The following is a 27792-nucleotide window of genomic DNA, read 5'->3' on the forward strand; positions in this document are numbered from 1 at the left end:
TTTATATTTAATGTTTGTATATATGTTTTATTTTTGTTGGTTGTACATATGTTTTATATTTGTTAGTTGTATATACGTTTTATATTTGTTGGTTGTAAATATGTTTTATTTTTGTTGGTTGTACATATGTTTTATTTTTGTTGGTTGTACATATGTTTTATTTTTGTTGGTTGTGTATACGTTTTATATTTGTTGGTTGTATATATGTTTTATTTTTGTTGGTTGTATATACGTTTTATTTTTGTTGGTTGTATATATGTTTTATTTTTGTTGGTTGTATATATGTTTTATTTTTGTTGGTTGTATATATGTTTTATTTTTTTGGTTGTATATATGTTTTATTTTTGTTGGTTGTATATATGTTTTATTTTTGTTGGTTGTATATATGTTTTATTTTTGTTTGTTGTATATATGTTTTATTTTTGTTGGTTGTATATATGTTTTATTTTTGTTGGTTGTATATATGTTTTATTTTTGTTGGTTGTATATATGTTTTATTTTTGTTGGTTGTATATATGTTTTATTTTTGTTGGTTGTATATATGTTTTATTTTTGTTGGTTGTATATATGTTTTTTTTTATAACTTTTGTTGTTTTAATAACTTTTTTTTTCAGTTGAAAAAACTTTTTTTTCAGTTCAGAAAAAAAAAAGTTGAATAAGAAGCCTTTTAGTACACTTTACTGTATCCTATCTCAAATAGCAAAAGGAACCAAAAGATTTGATGAGAAATGAAGATAAACATTTTAAAACTAAAATAAATAGTCTGATCAAGTTTGAGGTAATGATAGTAGTAGCAGATAATTAAACCTAAAAAAATTACTTTCTAGTTCAAACTACGTTTAACCATGTTTGATGGTAATGTGATGAATGCACTCACTAAAACTCTATTCTCCTGAATTGATGGCTTAAATCTTTTGAGTATATTATGCATTTGGAATACTAGATGAAAAAATATAAAGAAGATAAAAGTTTAAAAAGGACTCAAGTCTTTTATTGTTGAAATACTCAAACAGTGTTTTAGGTATTTCAACAATAAAAGACTTGAGTCCTTTTTAAATCATTGATGCCATTACCATACGACTTGACTTGACTTGATTATAAATTCCGTGCGAAAAAAACAAAAAAGCAAATGTTAAAAGACCTTCAGCTGGAAAAAAAAAAAAAGTGAATTCTTAAGAAGAAACAAAAAATTTAAAAAAATTGAGTACCTTACCGTGCAGCATTCATAAGCAAATGTTGAAGGTAAGGCTCAGAAGCACAGTAGAACGGAAGCCTTTACCACGTAAACTTGATAACCAAAATAAAGAATTGATGTTAGCCATAATAAAGCAAGCGTGTATTTTACACTTTAATACATATGGCATGAGTTGCGATATTCTAGCAGACAAAAGAAGGCTGTCGTTTTCAGGATCTATAGATCGTATATTAAAAAAAAAGCTTTCGGGGTGATTTGACAAATTTTTCACGGGGTAAGTTGGCTCATAGCATTTACTATAGAAAAAAATATTTATTTTTATAAAATTATTATTATTATTTTTTTTTAATTTTTAACAATATTGAAAATATTTATTCTTACAAAAAAATTAAAAAAAAAAATTTTTTAGTTTTTTTTTCCACAGATAAAAGGTGGGCTACTGTTTGGCTTTTATACGGACTAATATTTGGTACCAGCTAAAAGTAAAATTAAATTTTAGGATAAAATTGTTGCAAAAATTAATTTTAAACAAATTTCTATTAATTTTGTACTTAATCGTGCATTAATAATCATTTTTATAGTTTGCGCCAACTTACCCCGTGGTGGGGTAAGTTGGCGCAAATTCTTTTTTTTTTGAGAGTCCGGAAAGGCCCCAAGAATTTTTTTTTGTAAATGAATGCAAATTTTATAAGATACCCTAACCCATACTCTTTAATATTTTGAACTACACTTTAATATTTTGAAAAAAAATGTACTGTTAGGGCTACAGAGTTCATAGAATAAAAACCGAGCCAACTAGCCCCGGTCTCCCCTACTATAATTTTATAATTATAAGTATAATATTTTATTATTTTCTTTAAAATTCACTTTTTTTTCCCGCTTACTTTAGTTAAAAGCCTTTTAAAATTTGCTTTTTGAGACGGTATTTTATTTTTTGAGATAAACAAACCCACGCGCGATAAACTTACCGTTACATTTTGTTTTTTTTTCACACGGAATTTATTAACAAGTAAAACCGTATAACAATGATGGGTCACGTAGAATTTTCTCAAAATATTTTTTGTCTTATGGCAACGATGGGCCGCCATACACCTGCTAGTTCACGCAAAGTTAATTTTTAAATCGATCTTAAATTTTCTGACGAAATAAACGATAACATTGATGCATACCTAATGGCTATATAAATTTTACTGACTTTATTTACAGACTTTAATTTTATATTAAGAATTATAAATTTTGTGAACAAAAAAACAAAACAAAAACAATATAGGCTAAAAACATACTTAATTGTGAATATTCCGATGAATCAAGAAATTCAACATTAAATTGAATTTTTAGGAGGTATAATAAATTCTCTTTACGTTCCAATTTGCATTCGAATTATTGAAAACAAATTACAGATTTTTCCATACATTTTCCTGTAATGCAACGAATATTTTATGTCAATAATATGGTTTACTACATCATCTAGAGTTTTTAAGTTAATTTGTTTTCTTAACGAAAAAACTTGTTTAAAAATACTGCTTCGTGTTGTTAAAAATAAATTACTCGAAAAATTAAAATAATTTCTTTTTTAGTGAAGAAATAGGAACATAAGAAATAGCTACATAATTTTGAAAATTCTTAACAGCCAGTATTAAATACTTTATACTTAACAAATGGCTTTTTTAATTGTAGAGATTTAAATCGGATAAAATCAAGCGTTCAATTGTAAAACACATTAAAATCGGATCAGTAATTCGGAGCAAAGGGAGTAATAAACCATTAATGACTGCTTATTATGTTATTATATTAAATAGCTATTTTTTATTCTAAATTATTTAGAACATAAAGCTATTTAAGCATAAAAATATATAAAATAGAACTAATACTGCAAAATAAATTCCAAATTTATATTTATTATCCATTGGAAAGATGGATAACTAAAAATTAGATTTACAGATCAAGATAATTTCCACTGGACGTGCGACTTCGTACTCAGATCAAAGCTCGTTTAACAATAACGCGGTGGAGCGAAACAGATTTGGCTAAGAATGAGCACTAACAAGAATGCACTCGATGATAACCATGTGCATAAGAGCAAACATATTGAACATCACTCATGCTTTAAACAGGTGAAACCTTTGCATTAATACATTAAGCGATATACTGAAACAACGCATACAGCAAATAGCAGGAAAATCCACCATACTAGGCCTTACTGAAGCCAAAAAACCTATTCTTCGCCAATAAACTATTTTGGGCGCTGATGACGCTTTTGTTCCTGAAGAAGCTGCTCCAGTGGGGAGAGCGCACCTTGACCCATCGCAAAGTTGGAACTCCAGATACTCTAAATAACAATAAAAACATTATTGATATATATATATATATATATATATATATATATATATATATATATATATATATATATATATATATTGGTGGATAAGTTTAACATACTTATATTTTATATATGCTTTCACAATCACGTTATTTATCAATTTATTTATTTTAAATGGTTTTTGTATTTATATTTATTTAAAACTATATTATTTTTATATAAATATCTAATAATTGTTATAAAATGTAAACAAACAGTCAAAGCTTACTCGACTGCTTGAAGCAATAGGAAGGCCGTTGGAGGAAACCCAGTTGTCTTCAGATACCGCAGATAAACCTGAGACACCTTGATGATTATTTTTTACAGGGGAAGGCATAGAATTACCAGTAATACCAGGCGGTGCTCTTACAGCAGTCTGCCCAATTACACCAAAATTTGGACTTGATGAGCTTGGGAATTGATTTACAAAAGAGTTTGGATGCACTAGATGATTGTTTATAAAGCCAGGCTGCACTTGATGATTATAGGAGTATTGAGAGTTTACAACAGACTTCATAGGAGACGCGCTTTGTTGTTGTTGCTCAACAAATGAAAGAGAATGCTGATTGATAGGACTCATAGGTGATTGAACCATTGAGTTAGGCACAGATGAACTTAAATGGAGGGATTTCAATTGAGTAGGTAATTGATCAGAACGATCTTGAGTGTATAAAGTGTGTCTTGCAAGCGGCTGAGATTGGGTAAAAAGCTGTTGTGGTGAAGATGAAGGTTGATATTGATAATCAGTAGATCGATTAATAGGAGCTGAACCAACAGGTAGCTGTGCTGAACCCATAAAGGTTTGACCAGAAACAGGAAACAAACTACTTAAAGGCATCATCGGAGATGTTTCTTTAGAATCTAGAAAACAGAATTTTTTTTTTGAAAATTTGTAATTTTAAACATATTTAACAACGCAATAAAAATTCGTAAAGTAAATATTTACGATCTCCTGGGGATACATTCTGCAAATTAGCATTCCACATAGTATCAAAAAGTGAATATGAGTTAATAGGACCCCTCACAGAAGATAAATCCTGAATGCCACATTCTTCAGAATCAGTTCGAAATAAAGATCTAAAAAAAAACAGGTTTATTGAACAACTAATAATCATTTAATAACTTATAGTAAAAACTAAAAAGAAAAAAATCAAGAAAAACGGAAAGCACCTATTTTCAGAAAATGGCGATTTGCTTCGTGAATCATTCTTTTTCTAAATTATTTAATTCAAAAAGTTTAAATATATTATTCAGATATACCAAATATATCGGAGCATTCTAGAAAAAGTTCAATGTTCTTAAAGAACTTTGTAAAAAACACAAATGAAGGAATTTATTGTAATAAACTAGTAAAAAAACACTAATGAAGGAGACTATACAAACCGATCCTGTTAAAGGGGAAACTGGCAGTAGAAGAAAAAAGTAGATAAGTGTTTTTTTTATTAATTTATACATAATAAAAGTATACATATATATATATATATATATATATATATATATATATATATATATATATATATATATATATATATATATATATATATATATATATATATACATATATATATATATATATATATATATACATATATATATATACATATATATATATATATATATATATATATATATATATATATATATATATATATATATATATATATATATATATATATATATATATATATATATATATATATATATATATATATATATAAATGAACACATTTTTATAAAGAAGTATTTATTTAAAACCTGGTGAATATTTGGAAGAACATCAAAAAGTCCTTTGACGGCCATACCAAAAGCATCTGGGTTTACAGTAACATTGTTTTCAATACTAGTCTATACAAAACATAAGATATGCTAATAAATAAATATATATACACACATAGATACATATATATATATATATATATATACACATATATATATATATATATATATGTGTATATATATATATATATATATATATATATATATATATATATATATATATATATATATATATATATATATATATATATATATATATATATATATATATATATATATATATATATTAGAATAATAATAATAATAAATAAACTAGAATTAAATTTGTAATATAACTCGGAGTTTCACAATTTATGCCATCAACAGACGTTAGAATCAACTGTAACGACAACAAAATTATATATAAAAATACAATACAGTGTTAGCTTAGATAACGTTAAAGCTGCAGATAACAAGTTAGTTTTCGTGGCAGCATTTTATTAGCAATATTTCATCTATCAAGAAAGTTTTGATAGAGCAACACCATTTTATAACAATGCATTAGCAGCTAGTGGGTATAATGAAAAAATTAGTTTCTAAAAAACTCTTGTCTCAACAAAACCAAAATCAAGATCACGAAACATTTGATTTAATTCTCCATTTTCACAAAATGTAAGAACCAACATCGCAAAAAAAATTCTAAATCTAATCGAAAAGCATTTTCTAAAAACACGCTAAATCTTTAATAGGAATAACTCAAAAGTCAGTCATAGCTGCCTTCCCAACATTAGCAATATCATTAATTCACACAATAAAGAAATATTATCTGTTTCCAACATAAATGTTTCAATGTGTAACTGCTGGCAACCTTCAATGTCCTTTGCAAGATATGTGTCTTAGTAAAAATATAATTTACATATGCAACATAAAAGCATTACTGCAGGATAATGGTTTTAATTATATTGGTTTTACAGAGCACACCTTTAAAGATCACTGGTACTAACATAAAAACTCCTTTCAATATGAAAGTAAAGTTAATTCCAAAGAACTTTCTAAATATATCTGGAAAATTCAAAATAAGGATTTTCAAATCCTATTCTTACATGGAAGATGATTGAAGGTGGAACCATTTAAACCTGGAGGAAAGTTGTGTAATCTTTGTTTGACTAAAAAATATCATATCATTGAAATTTAGTTTCATCTTTAAAACTATTGAATAAACAAAACAAACTAGTATCAAAATGCCGCCACAAAAACAAACTTGTTATCTGCAAATTTAACGTCATCTAAGCTAACACTGAATTGTATTTTTGTATATAACTTTTTCTGTTGCTATGGCTGTTTGTAATGTCTGATAATCGCATGAAACTCTGAGCTATGTTTCAAATTTAATTGTAGTTTTTTTATTGTTATTATTCTTATAAATATATATATATATATATATATATATATATATATATATATATATATATATATATATATATATATATATATATATATATATATATATATATATATATATATATATAAATTTATTAAAATGTATCAAGTTGTATTTATATATGTATAAATACAACTTGATACATTTTAATAAATTTTTTTTCAACATCTTCGCTTCCAACAAGGCTGCAAGCAACCACTATGAGTGTTGGAAGCTACTAGAAGAGAAAAGATGAAGTTTATTGAGCAAGATAACAATTGACAGATCACTTAAAAGATTGCAAACTATATGTATCAGGAAAGCAAGATGAAGGAAGTGAATTCCAAAAAACTGATGTTTGAGGAAAAAAACTAGACAAATAAAAGTTTTAGGAGGACTTAGGAATAGTCACAGAAAAAGGATGAGACTTAATTGAATGATGAGTAACACGACAATGAATTTTAGTAGATGGCACAAGAGACGCTAGCTCTTTAGAGCAGTCCCCATTATAGTATTTGTAAAAAAGAGAAAGAGAAGCAACATTATGACGAAGTGATAATGGTTGGAGGTTGGCTGCAAGAGCAGGTCCAACTATGCTTACAATGCGCTTTTGCACCTTGTCTAAAAAAAAAAGGACATCATTGGAAGATCCATTCTAGATATGGCAACAGTATTTTATACAAGGACGGATTTAAGATTTATAGAGATAGAGAATAGAATCCGGAGTAAGAAAGTGTCAAGCACGATAAAGAGATGCAACCTTAGTAGATGCTAATTTTGCAATGGAATTGATATATGGTTTTCAAGAAAGATTCCAAATAAGAGTTAATTCCAGAAGATGACGGGTAGATGACTCGTCGAGAACATCACGGTTCATAAATATAGGAAGATCTAAATTATTGCAGTAACAATTGGCTGAAAAAAATTGGGTTTTATCTGAATTAAAGTTCGCCAGCCAACTGTGAGCGCCATGCTGTAGTAGAAGTGAGATCCTTTTCAAGCTCAAATGCCCCCTCCAAGCAATCAGAGAGTGTTGGCTTCTTATCAATTACATTTAAAATAAATTGCATTTTAATCTTTATAATTAAATATTATTTTTTACATTTTAATAACTCCATATAAAATTGTTTAAACAGTGACACAAATAACCTTTGAGGATATCATTTGATTTATTATAAAATATTGAGGATATCTTTAGTTTATTATGGATATATAGTGTTTTTATAAATAAATAATATAAACAAGATAAAATAATAAGTTATTGTAGTGTTGCAAATGTCACTAAACATGCAAAAGCAGAGATGTGGGTTCAAATCGCAGTAGAATGTTCTTACTGTTTTATCTCAAAGTATATATTTTATGTGTATTAACTATTGTTTTTTAATAATAATTATACTATTATCAGTTTTTATTTAACAATTATACTATTATTATTTATTTTTTAATCGATAATTTAGCTGCAAACTGCAGCAACAACTAAATAATTGACTGATATAGTCATGCAGCAGGGTCTAAATTTATTAAATGAAGTAAATTAAAACAGCTGCAGTGGGATATACATACATCAACTTTATGTTTGGCACTATTTTAATGAAAATAATTTTTCTAGATATTAAACTAAAAAAAAATTAAAAAAACGTGTTGCACAATAAATTGGATACCCATCTATTTTGTAACAAATCATCCCAAAATCACTAAATCATCCCCCCCTGCCCTCATTTAAAGTAGTTTTTGGACAAATGATGACCACAAATGAATCCTGTATATAAACATAATGTTTTGACACAAAATGACTAAAATATTTATTATGCTTTTTTCAAGGATTTTACAGAATCAAAACAATATTTACCTGTGCTAAACAGATAAAATCACCAGTATTTTCGTCTTTGGAGATGAACCTGAGTTAAACAATATTATTTTAGAGAAGTTGAATAGTAATTTTTATATAAAATACAATACTAATATATTAAAAGAAATGCACAATGTATAATAAATATATAAAGGTAAAGAAAAATTATTAACGAGTTCATTTTTTATTTTTATTAAATATATATACTTTCATTTATATAAAATGTATGTATATGTATATACATACATTTTATATAAATGTATGTATACATATATATAAGCTACAAGTCTTCCTGGGAAGCGCGTGCAGTTACAAACCTTGTTCATCCACGCCTAAAGTAATTTTTTTAGATAACTTGACCACATTTTTATATAATAAGCATTTTAAGAAATTATAATAGAAATTAATTATAGAAATAATTTAAAAAATAGGCAAAATAGAAATTAGAGAGAATAAAACAGAAATACTCAAAGAAGACTAAATGAAATAGAAAATAAAATAAGCTAAAATAAAATGAATATAAAAAAAAACAAAAATTGAATATTTAAAAAAAATGTTGTCAAAAAAATAATATTAACGTTGTAAATATGGCAGTATAAAAGAAACAATTTCAGACATGCATCAAATTCGGTAAATACATTTATAAAAGAAGCCATGTTACTCTTTCATTTAATTTATTCCGTCATTACAAAATTTATTAATCAAATAATATATTATACAAATAAATAACAATTTATTTTCTTATTTTCTTATTATATAAGTATTGAGAAAAAATGTTAAACATAGCAAAAACTTTTTTAAAAGCAAAAAGACATAAAAATGAATAAACTTAATAAAAAAAATTAACACCATTTTTCATAGTTCTAGCGTAAATAGCAAATTTTTATAAAAGAGAATATAACTTTTTTCATCAACTTGTATTAAATTTGGTAGCTAAAAACAACAACCACACTAAAAAAAATAAAATACAAAAGTTGTACAAAAATAAAAAATACAAAAATTTCTTTAAATTTGCTTGTTTTAATTATTAAATTTCCTAGTTTAAAATTTGATATTTCGTTACAATTTTGTTTCCTTTTATTAGGATTGTTTTTTTTTTCTCAGTATATAAGTTTTTTGCTGCAAATTATTGAAACACTTTATAAGTTAAGTGATGCGAACTGCCGTGGTCAGTGTTTCTAAAAAAATTTCTTTAAGCATGGACAAGCAAAGCGTGCAACCCCAAGCGCTTCCTGGTAAGGCATATACATGTATATACACATACATTATATATATAATATATATATTAAGGCATATACATGTATATATACACACATTATATATATATATATATATATATATATATATATATATATATATATATATATATATATATACACACACACACACATACATATAGATTAAAAAATGAATAAAGCATTACTTAGAAGGAATATGCTGCTGTGTCAACCATTCTAAAAATTGTATGATTCTGGTAGCACGAATCGAATATTGTTCTTCATTACTCACTTTATTTAGTTGCACTTTAAAATCAAAACGCCTAAATTATGATAGAACCTTTTTAAATAAACTAGCATATAAATTAAAAAAAAAAAAAATTGATTAAAATATTAAATATATTTTTGCTTTTCATCAGCTAACCATAAATGTTTCTTACTTGTGCACTTTTCTAAGACTTAGAATTCCAAAAATTTGCCAATCTTCCAATAAAGGCATACCTAAATATTTAATAAAAAGTATTTCTACAAAAAAAAAAAAAAAAAATTATGTATATAAAAATATGTATGTATGTATGTATGTATGTATGTATGTATGTATGTATGTATGTATGTATGTATGTATGTATGTATATATATATATATATATATATATATATATCTATATATATATATATATCTATATATATATATCTATATATATATATATATTTATATCTATATATATATTTATCTCTCTCTCTCTCTCTCTCTCTCTCTCTCTATATATATATATATATATATATATATATATATATATATATATATATATATATATATATATATATATATATATATATATATATATATATATATATATAAATCTTACATGATTTTTCTTTTTCAGGATACATTTCTTGGAGTAGATTACCAAGTCTTGCCAAGCCATGGAATAATCTTCATAATAAAATTATTTAAAGTAATAATAACTTAACTCAGAAATAATAAAATAACTTATAAAACTAAAAATTAAAACCTTAAACAAGTTTAAAATAAGATATAAATTATTTTGTTTTTTTATTTTTATTAACTACAACTTTTTTTTAAATTAACTAAATTTAATGAGTAAAACTGCGTTAGGTAACAAGGGTATTATGTGAATGGTTTGTACAAGGTAACAGTGATATTATATGAATGATTTGTATAAAGTAATGTACGTATTATAGATGCAATATTTATCATATTAAGTTCAATCAACATTTTTTGAATAAAAAAAACAACATGTGGATGGTCTTCACTAAACTTGAAAATTTGACAGATCAAGAGAAATATTGAATAGTTAAAACAAAACTCAGTATGTCTTAAAACAGATTAAAGAATTAAACTTTTGATTAAAAAGTTTGAAAAAGGCTATTAACTAAACTAATTATTAATAATATATATTTTTTTATTAAGTTAAAATAAGTGAAAATGATAGTAATATACAATATTCTTCTGTCTCTAATATTTTTATGTTGTTGATTTGTTCTTTTTGTCTATAGTATATTGTTTTTTATGTTATTTATTTGTTCTTACTGCTGTCTCCTGTATATTGTTTTTTATGTAGTTGATTTGTTCTTTTTGCTTATTATTTTTATTATATTATTTTTTACTTTTGTTATTTTCTTTTTTTTAGCATATTATTTTTTATGTTAATTGTTTTTTGCCTTTATATTGTTTTTTATGTTGTTTATTTGTTCTATTTGCTGTTTTTAGTATATTGTTTTTTACTTGTTCTTTTTTATTTGTTTTTTGCTGTCTCTAGTTTATGTTTATCAATTGTTTTTTCTTATGTCTCTAGTATATTGTTTTTTCTATTGTTTATTTGAACTTTTTTTGACTTTATATATTTATTTATCAAGACAGTAGAAAGAACATTATGTTTTCAAAATTGTCAATAGGTATTTTTAGCTGCTTGTATTTTTCTGTTGTCTTCTTTTTCCAGCCCAAATATGAAAACAGTATTATATACAAGGAAAGTTATGAGATTTGTAGAGAATGAAATTAGGAGTAAGAAAATGTCAAGCACCATAAAGAGACTTTAGCAGTGGATTCTGCAATGGATTGTTTATATAGTTTTCTTAAGTAGCAAAAAATAATCCACAAAGGCATAAAGATTCCATAACAATGATGCAAAACAACTTAGTTTTGTCTAAGTTAAAATTCACCAGCCACTGCAAGTCCAACAGATCACATTTAAGATTGATTGCTTGTTCAATAATAAAAAAAAAGCGATAACATATTATATAACATAATATATAATTGTCTCATCAGCAAATAGAGTCACCTAAGAAAAGTATTGTCACTAGAGAGATAAGATTGTTGGGAAAATTATTATCATAGAAATAAAACAGAGGACTAAGAACAGAATAGATGATAAGTGGTTTTAATTTGATAAATTTTCATTAACAAAGTTTACTTTTTTAATCAATAACCAACAGGAAACTAAGGATAACAAGAGAGACATACACAATCAAAGTAAGTTAAGTTTAATTTCAAATCGAAATTTAAGAGGAATAAAACTTTTTTTTTTCTTTTTCTTTTCTTTTAACAATTGGTTAGGCTAAATTCATATTGTATTTAAAAATATTAAATGTTAAAAAAGTACAAATTATCATGCTTAGTTTATTAGGCCTTTTTAACTTATTATAATACCAAGCTATTGAAACTAAAGTTAAATTACTAATTAATAATATTACTATTGCTAATTATATCAATTATAATTAATATAGTTATTTTATAGTTAAAAAATAACTATAAATTTTAAAATCATAAAAAAATTATAGTATCAAAATGAAAACTTTATTTAAAAAGATTTAAAAGATGTAAAAGTCAAATGCAGAGACTTGTGTAGTTTTTTAATCCTTTAGTTCAATCCTTAAAGAAATGTAAAATAAAAATATTTTTTTCTTTTTGTTCATGTTTCAAATATGTCTAAAGTAACTCTTTCGAAAATAAAAACAATTCAATTAAAAGCTAGGTTTAAGGTCATGAGGGTCTTGAAGTTAAGATAACTTGACCCTAACCCTCAGATAATTTTTTTTTAATGTGATAGATTGTGTTACACCAGATGTACTAATTACAAATGCATTAACTTAGGTTCAGATGTTAATGTTAACCTAGGTTCAGATGTTAACCAAGGTTCAGATGTTAATGTCAACCTAGATTCAGATGTATTTGTGTCAAGCGAAAAAAAAAACAATAAGTAAATAATTTTACTTTAGGTCAACTTAAGTTATCATTTTAAGAACTATGTGCAGTAAAATGATAGTTTGTGTTATTTAAACTTTTTAAAAAAACTATTAGAATTCAGGTTTAATTATATTCAATAACAAAGATAGTGGTGTGGGGTTAAGCATCCTTACAAGATTATCTTGAAAAAAGTTATATGCGCCAACTCTTGAATTACAACAAATTTTTAGTTTCCAGTTATTTTAAGAGTGCAATAAACTGTAAATACTTAGTTAAATTGTTTAATAAAAGTAAAACAGTTTTGTCTTGTAAACTTACTTGCTTTCGACTAAGTTTTCAACAAATTCAACAAATTAAATAATCAGATTTTTCAAACTTATTAGTAAAGAATGGATGTAATAAAAAGTTGAAGTAATAAAAAAAGTTGAAGTAATATAAACATAAACAAAGAAAAATTAAAAAAATCTGACTCAAGATTATCTCGTAGCTGCTTTTCTTCAAACAAATTCACATTATTACAAATTATCCAATCGCAAAACACTTTTACTCCAGGTAAAAATTTCATTTTCTCACAAGATAAATCATTTGTACCAACCACTTCAACAGATAACACAACTAGTGTTTGCAAAATTCCAACGCTTAATGAAAGAATAAGATGCCATGTGTCTGATTCATCATCTGACATGCTCTCGATGGTACGATCATTGTAAAGTTTATTTTTTGAAAGAATAAAAATGCAGATACCAGCAACAAGTACAACCTGTACTTCAGACATTTCTAGAACTACATCCTATAAATGAAACAAACATTATTGGAACAATGATGGAAAGTAACACCTTTTTAATATTTTATTAATCATTAAACTTTTGATATTTCATTAAATACTTAATTTTGATTATACAAAGATTTTATAAAGGAAATTTCCAATTGATAAAGTAATACTTTTTACTACATACTAACATTTGATTAAATATCTTACAATAGTTTTTATACATAGTCATTTTTTATATTTATATTTTTAACTTCAGTGCTTAAAATAAAAAGTTGACAGTAACCTAGATTTGTCAAACATTTTGACATGACAAAAAAATATACCATGTTTGACAAACTTCTTTTTGTAAATATAAATAATCAAAAGAGAATGAAAGTGAAAGTGATCATGAGACTAGAGAAAAAAAATACATCATTTTGCAATCTCTAATCAAATCTGAAATGCAAGGAAGAGCTCTGTTTTCTAACTCTAAACAGTTAATGGAAAAAAAAAGACGATATGAAATCTTGTCATGTGGGCAACTTGTATTGCAAATTTATTCGAACAATAATGGAGAACAACAAAAAACTTTTTGATATTTCATTAAATACTTAATTTAAAACTTGATTATTCAAAAATATCATTATACACTTGATTATACAAAAATTTTATAAAGTAAATTTTCAAATTGATAAAGTAATATTTTGTACTACTCACTAACACTTGATTAAATATGCTATCTTATAAAAGTTTTTATATGTAGTCATTTTTTATATTTATATTTTCAATTTCTCAAATAAAATAACAATAAGTTAGATTTGCCAAAAACTTTGACAAATCAAAAAAATATTCCATGCTTGACAAACTTTTTATTTTGTAAATATTAAAAATATATAAATATTCAAGAGAAAATGAAAGTGATTACCAGACTGAAGAAAACATAAACATCATTTTACGATCTTTAGTTAAACATGAAGTGCAAAGATGAGCTCTGTTTTTTTCAGTCTTAACAGTTAGTGGAAAAAAAAGGACAATTTGAAATCTTGCCATGTATTGGCAACTTGTATTGCAAACAAATATTTCAGTGCAAAGTAAATAAAAAAATTAATTAAATATAAGGCAATGGCACATTTATTATCCAAAAAACTTATATTATAACTATATTAAACATCAGCACAGATTTAGAACTATTTAAAATGATTTACTAATGATTGGTCCAACACTACTTACAATGATTGATTACAGTGATTGGTCCAACACTATTTACAACCTTCATTAATGATTGGTCCAACACTATTTACAATCTTCATTAATGATTTACAAGAGCTAGTGGCGAATACAAAATGTATTCAGACAACACATTCTCTATGTTGTCAGCACTATAAATCATGACTGAAGAATAATTAGTCTTTAAGTTAAATTTGACAACATTATTAATAGGAGATATATGAAAATATATCCACTTTGTATCAACATGGAGATTATTAATAAATAGGTTAGAGTGCAACAAAGAAAAGCAACCTTAGCAGATGCTAATTTTGCAATAAATTTTATATATGGTTTCTATGAGAGGAAAGTAGCGAATGTTAATCCAAGAAGATCTCAAGTAGAAGACTCAGTTAGTGGGTTGCTATTTATCAATTGCTATTCATGTGTGAGTTAAAACTAACAAGCCACTGCAAGCCCCAAGCTGTTACAGAAGGGAGATCTTTTCTAGCGATCTCTAGATTTTAGCGATCAAAAAGAGGACTTTTTGTCAAGGCGAGAGTATAAAGTTAAATTGTCAGCAAATAAAGCCACTTTAGATGAGAGATTGTCAGGAAAATCATTAATGTAGATAAGAATGCGGTAGTAGTGTAGTGGTAGAGCACTGGCTAGTAAGCAAGAAGTTCTGAATGCAATCCCTACCATGTATCTGGTAGTACTGCGCTCAACTTGTTTCTTTTATTCTGAAACAACAACCTTAGCAAACCTTGTTTGCTAAGGTTGATGTTTCAGAATAAAAGAGTTGAGAGAGGGTTCTTATAAAGTAACCTCCTCAACTGTAGTAGCCCTCTCGACCTTGGGGAAGCGAATAACATAAAAAAAAAAGAAACAAAACAGAACCAAGGATAGAAGCTTGCAGTACCCAAGTTACTAGAGACAAAGAATATTTTAGTTTTCAGTTAGAGTTTTCATTACAATCAATTAATTTAGCCAAACAATTAAACTTAAGTTAAAGATAAATATTATTAAGTTTAATCAATTAACTTATTTTTACTTTGACTGCAAAAATACATGAAAACATGGAAAATATATGAACTCAAAATACCTTAAAGTCTTGCAAAACTTTCTCTCTTAAGACTGATAACTTTCCAGCATCTAAAATTAGACATGTCAACAAACTTTAAACAAAAAAGGATAAGTATTGTCGAAAATAAATTTTTTAATAAATAATAATATTAGTAGCAATAAATATTTTACAACAACAATATTTACAACAACAATAGAAATAACTATAATAATAATAATAATAATAATAATAATAATAATAATAATAATAATAATAATAATAATAATAAATATAATAATAATAACAATAATAATAATAATAATAATAATAATAATAATAATAATAATAATAATAATAATAATAATAATAATAATTAGATAAGAGAATAGAATGAGTTTTAAAGGAGAATAAAAATGAAAAAAAAAAGAAGATTATTATTGATTTACAAAATTTAGGAAAATATTTCTGCAACAATTATAAAAAAAACCTTGTTGCAAATGAATACAACCAATAAGTTGTAGAAATAAATCAGAAAACTCTCCAACAGTCAACCCCATTGATTTACCTAAAATACTTAAATAAAAATCATAAAATTAATAAATAATAAAATATAGAGAAAAATTCAGTAATTCACAATAACTGTTAAAATAAATGAATTTTTTACCTATAGTTAGGCTTGCTGCAAATTTGACTTAATGTCTTCAATAAATTTGAAGATGCAGCTGGAAAAGGATTTGCAACTGAAATGCTGAAAAATTAAAGATAAGAAAGAACTTTAATTTTTTAAATTATGTCTAATAGTCTGTACTGTCATAATAAAAAAAATAAGCAGCCATTGTGCTACATTTGTACTGCCAAAATGAAAAAAATGAAGCAGTTATTGTGCTTCATCTGTACTGTCAGAATGAAAAAATGAAGCAGCCATTGTGCTACATTTGTCATACCTAATCTTTGTTAGTTGTATCTCAATACCTGTAACTATAAAAGCTAAACATTGGCTAATTCAATTTAATTATCATATTGAAGACTTTGCTTCAGTGTTTTTTTGTTGTTGTTGTGTATTTAAAAAAAAATAAACTAACAAACCTTTTTAAATAGTAAAAAACCACAAGAAGTGAATTGTTTCTTGCACTGGCCAAAATTGCTAACTGGTTATACGGCTGACCTATTAAAAAATTTTTTTTTTTTTTTTTGTATAATATTTGTACACCACCTAAGGTTCAATATATTTCACTTTACCTAACAATAATAATCAATTACTTAAAGAAATCAAAAGCTCATAAAATACAAAATAATAAAACAGGTTACAGCAAAAACAAAAACAAAAAAAATTAGAAGATGCTAGACAAACATGCTAGACAAACATGCTAGACAAACTATAAGCAGCAAGGACAAATTGTTCTAGCAAAACTTAAATAAGTACTTAATATTTTAACTTAACATACTTTGTAAACCCCAACGGGTTTGAAAATAACAACTCAAAACCATAAGTGACACCTCTTTTAAGACAACAATCTTACAAAATAATCCTAGATTACCATCCTTATTCTCTGGAACATAGATACTTAATGCCCCAATGACTAGATGGAGAAATGTGCTTTAAAAAATCTTGTGTCACTCTTGCCAAATGCTAAATCTACCCCCAACGAGAATCAAAAACAATAATCCATAAGAGTCAAATGAAATTATCAATATGAGAATCAAAATGCAATAACTCAGGAGAACCTGATTTTTCAAAAGATTTGAAGGTTTATTTTCCCCCTTTTTACATTTTTTTTCAAAAAGAACTTACATTATTAATTTACTAGTTAAATAAAATTATTTACCGTTTCCTGGAAGAATCTTTGCAGCCAATTCATAAAAAGCATTTGCATGTTGAAGGTCATTTCGGTAACGAGCTGTGAAGTTATATACATTTATATATACACATACGTATATACACACAGATATATACATATATATATATATACATATATATATATATATATATGTATATATATATATATATATATATATATATATATATATATATATATATATATATATATATATATATATTTATATATATATATATATATATATATATATGCTATCAATAAACCTGTCGCCAAACAAAATGAAAAAATTATTTTGCTAAAAATGAAAAAATTATTTTGCTAAAAGTGGCTTATTAAACTTATTATTAAATTATTAAAACTAATATAATACAATTAACTATTAAGTTATAAGTTAATTAACTATTATATAATAATAATCAACTATTAAGTTATTAATCAACATTTCCTATATTAGTCACCTAAATAATATTTAGAATACCAGATTGAAATGTGTTAATTACAATCAGTATAAAAAGTTTAAAAAACATGTTGAAATAGACTTATAAAATGTGTAATAATGGACTTACCATGACCTATAAAGTACAGATTATGATAAGTCTATTTCATACCAACTGTTTCTATACTTTACTTCTATTCTAAGTTTCAGACTATCCACACTTTATAAAGATTCTTGCTCCTTTAATTAATTTTAAGGAAAATAAAAGTTTAAACACAAAATCCTTTTTTCTATAAAAAAGAAAATTTTCTCTTTAATGTGTATTAAAAGTACAGTTTACACTAAGTACCTGAGAACATTAATAACATATCTCTATCATGACATATGCGCAAAAACTTTTGATGTTTTTGTTTTGATGTTTTTAGAAATTTTAGGCTTTTTAAAAATTCTCTCCCGTTTGTTATAGTATAAAATTATCTATATATATATATATATATATATATATATATATATATATATATATATATATATATATATATATATATATATATATATATATATATATATGTTATGTATATGAAGACCTCAGTGAAAAAACCATCGTTGTCACATTTAAAAAGTATTGAGAAAGTATTTGTTGATCATTAATAAATGTCTTTATTTAAAGCAAAGAAGAAAAAAATTTTTGTATAAAAAATTACAAAATGTTTTGTTTTTGAATAAATTTTAAATAAAATAATTATAATATAAATTTTTTTAAATTGCTTAGTTTCATTTGCTTTAAATAAAGACTTTTATTAATGATCAATAAATACTTTCTCAATACTTTTTAAATGTGACAACGCCGGTTTTTCCACTGAGGTCTTCATATAGTATCTATTGAACTTTAAATAAGTTTTATCTTGTATTTTAAAAAATCTTAAAAGATTAAAAAATTAAATGTGCAAGCGTATAGATTTGAACCACAGCAATGCATTTCAAAAACGCTGCAAGCTAACAACTTTGGCCACGTATTATTTAAAAATGTTTTAACACACTATTTAATAAACAAAAGACTTTAAAAACTATAAAACAGCAAATAAATTCTATAAATCAAAATTATGGAGATATTGGCGCAATGCAATTTTCAAGTAAAAGTAAAACTGTAAATACTTGATATGTTTCAACATTAAATAATTTGAAGTTTACATAAGTTTCGTTCATATTTTCTTATAAAAAAAAGTGTTTTGACTCTTTTTTGTCATTACCTTGGTTGCAATGGCTGCCATTGTAATGGCTGCCATATTATTATTGCTCAATACATAATATGATGAGGAACCTATTACATCATAAGTAAAACACATTTTTGTTTTGTTTTGCAAGTTTTACATTGCATAAAATGGTAAAAAGTGTGAGAAAGTTAGAACAAGAGAAAAAGTTATAATCTTTTTAAACAATTTTCACATTTCTCTTTTAACTTTAAACAGCTTTAATGATATTTTAAAAAAGTGATCTTTTCATTAAAAATTAACTAATGTTTTAAATAAAAGAGATTTTTAATTAACTTAAACATCAAATAACAAATGTCTTGAAAGTTTTTTTAAAGAAAAGTTTTTACTTTTTACTTTAGATATTTTTAAAAACTTTTCATATCGTAATTCTTTTGTGTGTATATTTTAACAATATAATTTTTATCATTAAATAAATTCTATTATTAATTAAAAAAAGCTGCCCAGGAAAGCAGCTCCCTTGGCTTGCCATGTCTGTTTGGCTTAAATATATAAACATAAACTTAAATTAGTAGAAAATCACTTAACAAAATTTTTTTTCATTTGAAACAATTTATAATTGCTCTTACTAATTTATAATTGCTCTGTTCTTTTGAAGAACATTGAGCACTCTATTTTGTAGAATACATTTTAAAATTGTTTAAATATAAATATAAACTTATATATTAATACAAGTTGTACTAAATTATATTTATATTAATATAAAATATATACTGAATTTAAAATAATGCAACAATATAATACTTTAAAAAAGATAATTTATAGTTAACAATAAAAATTTTAAAGTTTTAAAAAATCATCATAAACTAAAAACAAACCTAGATCTCCAAGGTGAACCAAGCAATCTTGACAAATATATAAGCAGGAATTCATCTTTGGTTTTGTCCCCGAGTATAACTTTTTATTGACTAAAAAATTTTTTTTATATGTTTGTTTTGAATAGGTTAATGTTTATATTACTTATATATAGCAATTTATTAACTAATGATCATGTCAGCCAAAAAGACCGCCAAGTTTTATGTTGTGTCATTCAAATGAAACACTTTTTAAAGAAGAAAAAAAGAGCTTTTTTAAAATATGAACAAAGTGCTTAGAGTTATAAATGGGCAAAATATTAAATTTGTTCTATTAAAATAGAAAAGAGTGTTTATAAAATTAGGAAAAAATTTGTTATATCTATTCCATATAGGTTTAAAGCTAGAATAGTCTCCACACTGTTTAGCAAACTGTTATAGGTAGATAAAAAAGAATCTTTTTAATACAATCTTAGTTTATCTCAACTTTGACTTAGTAAAGGATTCATGCTTTAATCAAACTCATGTGACTAAGTATAAGTAAGCATTTGCTATATTAAAAAATCATCCAGGTTTTCTAAACAGTTTACAGTCAGTTTGCTGAATATTGAGGAGACTTCATTCTAATTTTAAACCTATATGAAATAGATTTAAAAGCACAGAAGAGCACACTTAACACTAAGAGCGATTCTGTACATTGTTTTAATATAACAAAATTTTGATTTAGCATCAACTTTTACATACTGCTCTAGAGCAGGAAAAGAATTGATTTTTATTGGATTATGCACCAAATATACATTAATAATGTAAATATTTTTATTGCTCTAAATTACTTAAAAATTATTTAGTGACCCTAATAATTTTTTTTCAATTTCATAAACTTTCTTTTTAATTTGAAAGAACAAATACTCTTGAATAAAAATTTTTTATTTGCAATGTGCACTTAAAATGCGTAAATTTTTATTTGCAATATGCACCTAAAATGCGTACATACTGCCCTAGAGCAGGAAAAGAATTGATTTTTATTGGATTATGCACCAAATATACATTAATAATGTAAATATTTTTATCGCTCTAAATTACTTAAAAATTATTTCAAATTTATTTAGTGACCCTAATAATTTTTTTTTAATTTCATAAACTTTCTTTTTAATTTTAAAGAACAAATACTCTTGAATAAAAAATTTTTATTTGCAATGTGCACCTAAAATGCGTAAATGGGCTAAGACTCCCAACAAATTTACTCTTGAATAAAAAAGGTTCTATTGGAGTGACATGAAATAAAACCTGACTTTCTCTTTGGCTCACAGTGTAATATATTTAGTAAATATTTTCTCTCTAATGAATGAAATGCTATGATATTATGTTATTTATCTTAATAATGCACTAAACTCTCACTTAAAAAGTGAGCAACTTTTATAGCATATATAAAGTCTCTCACTTTTTACATGCTTGTAAGCATAAACTTGTTTTTAACCAACTTTATGCTTACAAATTTTTAAACTTGTTATTTGCAATAAATTTTGGTTTACGTTTAGCATGACTCTTATGAAATATTTTTGTAACCATTACTTAATGAAAGTTTAAAAAGCTGCAGAAATATTTTACTAATATATATAGATATATATATTAGATGTTATCAATAACAAATATAAAATCACCATTTAAAATTCCAAACTGACTTGCTTTGCCATGATATGGTAAATCCAAATCATAACGCTCACAAAAATCTTGAAGCAACTAAAATAAATAAAATTAATTAAATAAAAATCTATTAATAAAATATAAAAACAAAATAGATTTTTTATTATATATATTTTACCTAAAAATTTCTGAATCAAAAAAAGATTTTAACATAAGATAAAAGCATTTATAATAAAAGGAAACCTTGATTTTAACAAACAATAATAAAGGCCTTTATATTTTATAAAAAAGAAATTCTTATTAATGAATAGAAATATTGAATTTTCTATAAAATTTTTAAAGGAAATTTAATACTTTGAAGTTTTCTATGTTCATACTGCTGTTAAATGAGGATACATTAAAAATGGTAAGTACAGGTTGGGAACAACAGCACAAAAAATGTCTTACAAAAAATGATTTTACGATAACAAAATTATTAAAATTAATTTAATAAAAATTGCTTTTATTTATATTTAATAATTTTTTAACTATATACTAACATATTTATACTAAACTCTAATATGTTAAAATTTAACAGTCACTTGCAAAAGTTTAGAATCGGTTAAGTATCTTTAGGTAAATCTCTAATTTATTGAAAATGACAGACTCAAAGCTAAGATTTATGTTATATACATACATTTATGTTATATACATACAATCGCAATCAAATTTTTGGAACATTTTAAAAATTTGCAGAAAGTTTGAGATAATTGTTTAAAAATATTTTATTACATTGAAAATTTTGAGTATCATATAAATATATACATGCAAAATTTATGTTTTAAACCACTAAATTTGTTTTAAAAATAAATTAAAAAATAAATTTGTTTTAATAAAATAATAATTATGAGAAGAATATTACCCTAAAATCATGATATGCCATTACATCATGCCATTCATCATGCCATTACAGCAAATCAATGTGGTGGCTTATGTTTTATGCCTCACCACAACAAACAGTTATAATTATCTTGAAATATTTCAAAAATAAATCTTTGCCTACCGCTTAGATAACTGTTTGAATGCTAAATGCTAAAGGACATCATACCAAGTATTAACTTCAAGGTTTCAATTCATAAAACATTTACTTTTATGCTTCAAAGATATTATTTTTGTCAATTAGAATGGTCACTAATATTTTTTGATAAGATAAATGAATAATTTAATGAAAATTGTGCTTTTTTATGTAATGTTCCAAACTTTTGATCGTGACTCAAGCCTTCCCGGGAAGCATGGGCGGTCGTAAGCCTTATTCGTCCATGCTTAAAGTAATTTTTTTAGACAACTTGACAATGTTTTTATATAGTAAGCATTTTAAAAATTAGCGAAAAAATAAAGCTATATGAAACTAGAGAATAAAACAGCAATACTCAAAGAAAAGGACCGAAGACTAAATGAAATATAAAATCTAAATAAAATATGCTAAAAATTGAATATTAAAAAAAGTAAAACATTTTTTTTTAAGTTTTTAAAACATTTTTTTGAAGTTTTTAAATACATTTTTTTAAACAGAATAATTGTTAAGTTCATTATCTCTAGTAATTTGTATTAAGATTTGAAATTGGGCAATATAAAAGAAACATTTTCAGACATGCATCAAATGCGGTTAATACATTTATTGAAGAAACTATGTTATTCTTTTATTTTACTTATTCCGTCATTACAAAATTGATTAATCCAACAATATTTTTTACAAATAATTAAGTATTTATTTTCTTATTTTCCTATTATATAAGTATTGAGAAAAAACGTCAAATATAACATAAACATTTTTAAAAGTGAAAAGACGTACAAAACAACTAAACGCGAATAAACGAAATTTCTTATAGTTTTAGCGTACAAAGCAATTAGTTTCTAAATTATATGAACTGAATGAATTATATAAATTAGTTTCTTAATTATATGGACTGATAAAAATTGTGAATAAATTGCATATCAAAACTTTCAATTGCTGTTAAAAAAAGAATACAAAAGTTGCATAAAAATTTAATTAAAAAAAAAAATTATTTACTAGTTTATTTAATTAAACTTGATATTTCATTACAATTTTGTTTCCTATTTTGAGGATTTTTTTTTTCTTAGTAGATAAGTTTACCTTTTTATTGCAAATTATTAAAACTCTTTATAAATTAAAAGATTCAAATTGCCGTGGTCGGTTTGTCTAAAAAATTACTTTAAACGTGGACAAACAAGGCGTGTGAGCGCACATGCTTCTTCGGAAGGCTTGGTGACTGTACATGTGTTGGCAGGCCTTGGCGGTAAGCGAGAACTTTAGCTCTTGCTCTCGCCCACACTTCCCTAAAACACTTTACGGGAGCAACTTACGGCTCTCACAAAAGTTTTTTTTTTTTCTTTAAAGTTTAATTATTATTGTAAAACTAAAATGAAAAACGCAAAGTCAAAAAAATTTAATTCATTGGATAATAAACAAGCACGGTTTTTGCAAAGTTAAAAAAATTTCATTTCTAAAGAATTTTTTCACGGTGCAATAAATGACTTTTGTTATGTGTATATTATTGTAACATTAGCGTTACAAACATATGCTAGTAACAAGTATAAAACTAAATTTTGTATTTAATAAGCAATTTTTATATAAATAAACAGATAGCTTGTGCAAAAACTAAAAGCTCTCATAAAAAGCAGTTTAGAAGAGCAGCTTGCATGGCTCGCCATGTTGGTTTTAGCAGAAATTTTCTCTGCTCTCGCGCTCATTTACTCCTGCCGAGGTCTGTGTTGGTATATAACATAAATTAAATCTTAGCTTTTTTGTATGTCATTTGTGTATGTTATTTTCAATAAATTATGGATTTACCTAAAAATACTTAACAGAATCTAAACTTTTGCAAGAGACTGTAAAATCCTGATTTTGCAAAACCTTAAAAATGTGCATAAGAAAGCCTTCAGTTTAGTGAGTTACCAGTAAAAATATCCAAAATATAATATTCCCTATTCAAAAAAAAGAAAAGAAATTTTTTCCCATCAAATAATCGATTTCACCTATACACTTTGCAAGATTCTGAAAGGTCATCAAATTATTAATTTCATTCACCTCTGCATCTTGTATGATTCTGAAAAGTCATAAAACTATCAATTTCATTCACCTTTGCACTTTGCAAGATTCTGAAAAGTTTTGTCTGATATGTTTATTTAATTTATATGGTTATAAATTTTAAGAATGCAAATGATTTTCTTTCAATACATCAAGACCGCTTTGTCAAAAAAACATCTTGTAACTAATCTCTTTAAAATGTTAGATATAGTTTTGTATTTTTTGTCTCAAGATATGTAAAAAATAACAACAAATAAATAAATAAACATACTTGAAAATAAAAACCACTTGATGTATCAATGAACAATGAAAGTTTTGCTTGCAGTTCATTCTTTTCAGTGTTCTGAAAAATAAAAAATTTTTTGATTGCAATACAAAATATAGGCATGATGGGTATTATAGCTATTACATTAATAAATGTATTTATTTATCACAACAATTTTAGGGCTGGCAACAACAGATTTTACTAACAATTTGTAATAAACTAATTACAAACACTCTTACATCTAATTTTTTATTTTAAAACATTTATTTTGAATCAATAATTTTTACTTAGAAAAAATACTGCTATAGTTTTTGATTTTTAAATTTTATTGAAAAAATATATTATGCAACAGTTGCACCAATATATTATGCAACAGTCAGAGCCGTACCAAGGGCGGGGCCGGCCGGGCCGCGCCCTGAGGCGCCAAAATTGGGAGGGCGCAAACTTTAATAAATTAAAAAAACAATAATCCGTTTATGAAACTAATTTTTACGGCGTCGCTGCTGTTGATAAGAAAATTAATTAAAATTCCACCTCTTGACACAAACTCCTAAATATTAAAGCTCACATACTGAATAAAAAAGCGCCCTATAACACTAATATACCTTTAATAACTTGAGCATTATAATTCTATTATGAGTCGAACCCAAAAGTTATCTGGTGCTGAATTTAAGAAGAAAAGAAAACAGCGCCAAGAAAGTGACGAGAAACTACAAAGCTGTTTCAAAAAGTGGTTGGTAACAAACTCAGTGGAGAAACAAATTATTTCAGAGGATATTTGTATTGAAATTAATGACAATTCAACAGATCCTATAATTGACTTTAATTGAGTTCAGATCATCATTTGGAATTAATTGAAGAGGAGATTTTCATCAGCCAAAGTCAAGAAGAATTTTGCACAACTGATTCAGAACCAAGATGAAAATGCCTAGCTTTCAGGCCCAGCTGAAATGGACGAGGATGAACTTCATTCAGAAATCTCAGAAATTCCAGTGGCCTCTGAAGAAAATTTTCAACATAGAGATCCAGCAACATGGCCTAAAATAACGGACAAAACAAGATGCTTTTTGATTGAGCATAGGCCAGAGCAAGACAGAAGAGAATTTTTCCCAAACACGCTGTGTGATTTTGACAACAGAATGCAACACTTCAGCTCAAAATGGTATGAAAAAATTCATCCCAATGGTAAAAAATTTGTTCGCACTTGGCTGCAGTACAGCAATAAAAAAGATTCTTTATTTTGTTTTTGCTGTTTGTTACTTTTAACAACAAAAACCAACAATTTCTCAGAAATTTTTAAAGGGTTTTGTGACTGGAAAAAACTAAACCCAAGAATTCCTGAGCATGAAAACAACAATGAACACCAAAGATGCTATTCTGATCGGAAAACTCTTGAAAAAAACCTCAAGGAAGGAAAGACCCTGAATTCTGATCTATAGAGAGTTATTAGTGGAGAGATGAAAAAGCGGAGAGATATCTTAAAAGTGATTGTTGATGCAATTTTGTTCTGTGCCAAGAACAATCTTGCCCTTCGGGGAACAACAGAAGACATCGGTCAACAAAACAGTGGCATTTTTCTGAGCTTAATTGAGTTGATTAGCCATTATAATCCTTTAGTGGCTGAACACATTGCGTCCGTTAAAGTAAAAAAAACTACAACATCCTACTTTTCTCCTTGAATTCACAATGAGCTGATTGAGTTACTTGGGCTGAAAGTCAGGAAAGAAATTTTGTCAAACATCAAAGAAGCTAAATACTACTCTGTTCTGTTTGACTGCACTCCAGATGCCTCCCACAAAGAGCAGATGACTCAGATCATCAGGTATGTCCGCATCAGTGATGAAACCTGCACAATTAAGGAAAACTTTGTGGACTTCATTGAATCTCACCAAAAAACCGGAAAAGGTCTTGCAACAGAGATAAGTGAAAAATTGGAGAAGGATGGTCTAAGCATTTCCGATTGCCGGGGCCAAGGCTATGACAATGGAGCCAATATGTCTGGAAAATACAATGGCGTCAAAGCTCACATCCATTCTCTTAATGAGTCAGCAAGATTTGTTCCATGCGCAGCTCACACTTTAAACCTTGTTGGTGTTCATGCTGCTGAGGTTTCCCCACTCATGATTACGTTTTTTGGAAAGGTTCAAGCCATCTTTAACTTTTTTTCAAGCTTCACGCCAAGATGGGAAAAACTGATGAAAACATTGACCATTAAAGGGAAATAGTGACACAAGATGGTCTACCAAAAAAGAAGCAATTACACCATTGCACAGACAAATCAAAGATGTTTTTCAAGTTTTGGAATCCATTATCCACAATCCCATGACAAATGCTGTCACAGTTAGCAGTGCAAAAGAACTTCTCATTCATATTGATTTCAGTTTTTTGTGTTTGTTGGATTTCTGGTGTCAAATTCTTTCTCTAATTGACC

At 25.6% G+C, this 27792-nt stretch overlaps 1 protein-coding gene across 1 annotated transcript in view; it reads right to left on the reverse strand.

The window, feature by feature from the left end:
- Positions 1 to 3073: 3073 nt before the first annotated feature.
- Positions 3074 to 27792, reverse strand: part of LOC100203085 (nonsense-mediated mRNA decay factor SMG7) — a 48880-nt gene continuing 24161 nt past the window's right edge. The window contains exons 6-23 of the mRNA XM_065791820.1: positions 25368 to 25439; positions 22026 to 22104; positions 20389 to 20478; positions 17855 to 17926; positions 17115 to 17193; positions 16693 to 16776; positions 16516 to 16601; positions 16068 to 16117; positions 13476 to 13795; positions 10664 to 10731; positions 10236 to 10296; positions 10002 to 10118; positions 8579 to 8627; positions 5310 to 5399; positions 4725 to 4768; positions 4501 to 4631; positions 3784 to 4415; positions 3074 to 3524 (exon numbers count right to left, since the gene is read on the reverse strand). Of these exons, the coding sequence (XP_065647892.1) occupies positions 3429 to 3524; positions 3784 to 4415; positions 4501 to 4631; positions 4725 to 4768; positions 5310 to 5399; positions 8579 to 8627; positions 10002 to 10118; positions 10236 to 10296; positions 10664 to 10731; positions 13476 to 13795; positions 16068 to 16117; positions 16516 to 16601; positions 16693 to 16776; positions 17115 to 17193; positions 17855 to 17926; positions 20389 to 20478; positions 22026 to 22104; positions 25368 to 25439 (2220 nt within the window). The 3' untranslated portion in view covers positions 3074 to 3428. The remainder of the gene's footprint in view (positions 3525 to 3783; positions 4416 to 4500; positions 4632 to 4724; positions 4769 to 5309; positions 5400 to 8578; positions 8628 to 10001; positions 10119 to 10235; positions 10297 to 10663; positions 10732 to 13475; positions 13796 to 16067; positions 16118 to 16515; positions 16602 to 16692; positions 16777 to 17114; positions 17194 to 17854; positions 17927 to 20388; positions 20479 to 22025; positions 22105 to 25367; positions 25440 to 27792) is intronic.

The sequence above is a fragment of the Hydra vulgaris genome, chromosome 02, assembly GCF_038396675.1.
Source record: "Hydra vulgaris chromosome 02, alternate assembly HydraT2T_AEP".
Taxonomy (NCBI): domain Eukaryota; kingdom Metazoa; phylum Cnidaria; class Hydrozoa; order Anthoathecata; family Hydridae; genus Hydra; species Hydra vulgaris.